The sequence below is a fragment of the Lactuca sativa genome, chromosome 5 (genome assembly GCF_002870075.4).
Source record: "Lactuca sativa cultivar Salinas chromosome 5, Lsat_Salinas_v11, whole genome shotgun sequence".
In the NCBI taxonomy this organism is placed as follows: Eukaryota; Viridiplantae; Streptophyta; class Magnoliopsida; order Asterales; family Asteraceae; genus Lactuca; species Lactuca sativa.
The window spans coordinates 347,069,117-347,071,583 of record NC_056627.2 but is presented as its reverse complement, the minus strand read 5'-3'; the positions used below and the strand labels follow the sequence as shown (position 1 = coordinate 347,071,583).

Here is a 2,467-nt window from a genome sequence, read left to right as displayed (position 1 = left end):
GACAATTACTGGCTCCTCTAATTCTCCACTTATGTCTTCATCACTTATTTCAACTTCTTCATATAAGTCCTCTTCTATTTCATCAATTACTTCTTCCTCTAAAACCTTGGGTGTAGAAAACACGATCACATCAAATATGATAGGAATTGAAGTTCTTGTTTTAGAACTTTTGACTTTTTCAACATGGGATTCTTCCAAACCTTCAGCTCTGTTTTCATCATCTTCTCAATTTCAACTAGCTCATTAAGGTCTTCTTCTATATCATCCATCGTTGACACTTCATCATTCGACTTTTCATGACTCAATTTAGGACTCATTTCAAAGCTAATTGCTTCAACTTCCACATGAAGTGTAAGCTTTGAGTCATGGATATTAACTTAAGCTCTTGCGGTATTTAAAAATCGTCTTCCCAAAATTTTTGGAAGTTCTTCATCTTCCTTCATGTCGAGCACCACAAAGTCTACCGGGAAAACAAACTTTCCAACCCTTACAAACAAGTCCTCAAAGACTCCTTGTGGGTATGTGGTCGAGTGAACCACCATTCGAATTCTCATCCTTGTGTCTTGGAGCTTTGGTAAACTGAGATTTTGGTAGAAAAAATAAGGCATAAGGTTGATGCTTACCCGTGAATCGGCTAAAGCATTTATAGAAGTGGAGTTGCCAAATTCACAAGGTAAAGTGAGTTGGCCTAGATATCCCATCTTAATTGGCAATCCATTGATGATCGTGGTTGAACACAACTCATTAAGCACTATGGTTAATGCCTTTTCCAAATCCTTCCTATTTTTCATAACATCTTTTGCAAACTTTGGAAGTTTAGCCATGGACTTAAGGAATGAGGCGTTAATCAAGAGCGAGAGCACTTTTTCCATGAATTTCTTTTGCTCGGGCTCCAGAGATTTCTTAAGTGCTCGAGATGGGAATGGAAAAGGAGACTGATACGGATTTAGGAGATAAAATGTTTTTTCCTCTTGAGACCACGACGTGGTCATGTCACCACGACATGGTGAACCATTAGAGTGCGATTCACTTTTTGCTCTTTTGGATCCAGGCTTCTCTTCTTCCATACATGACTTGGGTTATATAGTAGCTGCTTCATGGGTCATATATGGCTCAGAATGAACCTCTTCTTCGATGTAGATTTCCATTACATGAGGTTGTGATGAGTGATCTTGATTTCTAGGCGGTAGACTCTCATTAACACATGTTGTGAATTGCCCAAGTTGAGTCTATATATTTTTAATTGAAGTTTGATGAGTTATCATATGAGCATCAGTAGCATCATGCCTCTTTTCAGAAGCTTCCATAAATCTATGAAGTACTGACTCGAAATCCATCTTCTTTTCGGGTGTTGGTTAATCTTTTTGATAAAAGCCCCGATTGGTTTGTCTATACTTTTCATCTTTCTACTTTTTTTACTCTTCATATGGCAACCGCTCATTCTTGGGTTCCTCCAATCTTCATCATACTTGTCACTACTAGAGTAGAACACTTGTGCGTTTTTGTTCCCATTTTCATCTAAATCACAATCCTTGGTTAAATGTGTCCCACTATAATTATCACACACAACTCTTATGACAAGGATTAATTGATTCAATTTTGTCATTGCCTATCTATATTTTCTAATTTTGCGAACACCACGACCATGTTCTCATTCCCTCCATCTCCTTTTACTCTAGTGACATCCTCTCGTGGGTTGTGGTACTCACGTGGGCGCTTTACAAACTCTTAAATCACCTCTTTGATAGTTGCCAACTCCTTCTTCGTCATCGACCCTTGAGAATCAAGAAGTTGTCTAGTACTTACATTCATTCCATCATAGAAGATGGAAAATTCTTGTTGGACATTGAGGTCATGTTGAGGACAACTTCTAAGCAAGCCCTTGTATCGCTCCCGTGCTTCATATAAAGACTCTCCAAACCATAATTGAAAATTAGCAATCTTCTTTTTGAGTTTTGAGATCCTTAAAGGTGGACTAAATTTCTCAATTAAATCATCACAAAGATTTGCCCACGTGATAATGGATCCGGGCGCAAGTGACCTCAACCAAACTTTAGCTTCACCGGTAAAAGTCTCCAGAAGCATCCTTAGTAGCACGGATTCTCTTGGCACATTAGGAACATTGAAGTAATTGGAAATGTATTTTACTTCATCAATATGCTTGAAAGTGTTGGGATTTATGTACTATAACACTCTTATGGTGCACATATAACCCTAATGGCTTTGGATCTAAGTTTTCTCTATTTATACGTGCAACAAAAATTATCCAAAGCATGAAGCCTACAACTAGCATACGATTTGACATAATAATCATAAAAGTAAGTTAGAAGAAGACCTCATAATTGTATCTTGTAGATATTGGTCTTTCAAGAGCCTAGCACCTCATGTTTGATGCCTCAAATGTCTTACAACAAACCAAGAACAAGAGGAGGACCTTGAGAGAGAGGTTTGGAGACACAAAAATCAT

The 2,467-nt window shown here is 37.9% G+C and overlaps 1 protein-coding gene and 1 non-coding gene across 2 annotated transcripts; one reads left to right on the top strand and one right to left on the bottom strand.

Moving 5' to 3' along the window:
* Positions 1 to 377: 377 nt before the first annotated feature.
* On the bottom strand, positions 378 to 1,067 carry LOC111913084 (uncharacterized). Its single transcript, XM_023908816.1, has one exon. The coding sequence runs from the start codon at positions 1,065 to 1,067 to the stop codon at positions 378 to 380; it is 690 nt and encodes a 229-aa protein (XP_023764584.1).
* Positions 1,068 to 1,849: 782 nt separating this feature from the next.
* LOC111913183 (small nucleolar RNA R71) lies at positions 1,850 to 1,956 on the top strand. The gene has a single exon (XR_002857454.1). It is a non-coding gene; the product is annotated as a small nucleolar RNA R71 (small nucleolar RNA).
* The last annotated feature ends 511 nt before the right edge of the window (positions 1,957 to 2,467 follow it).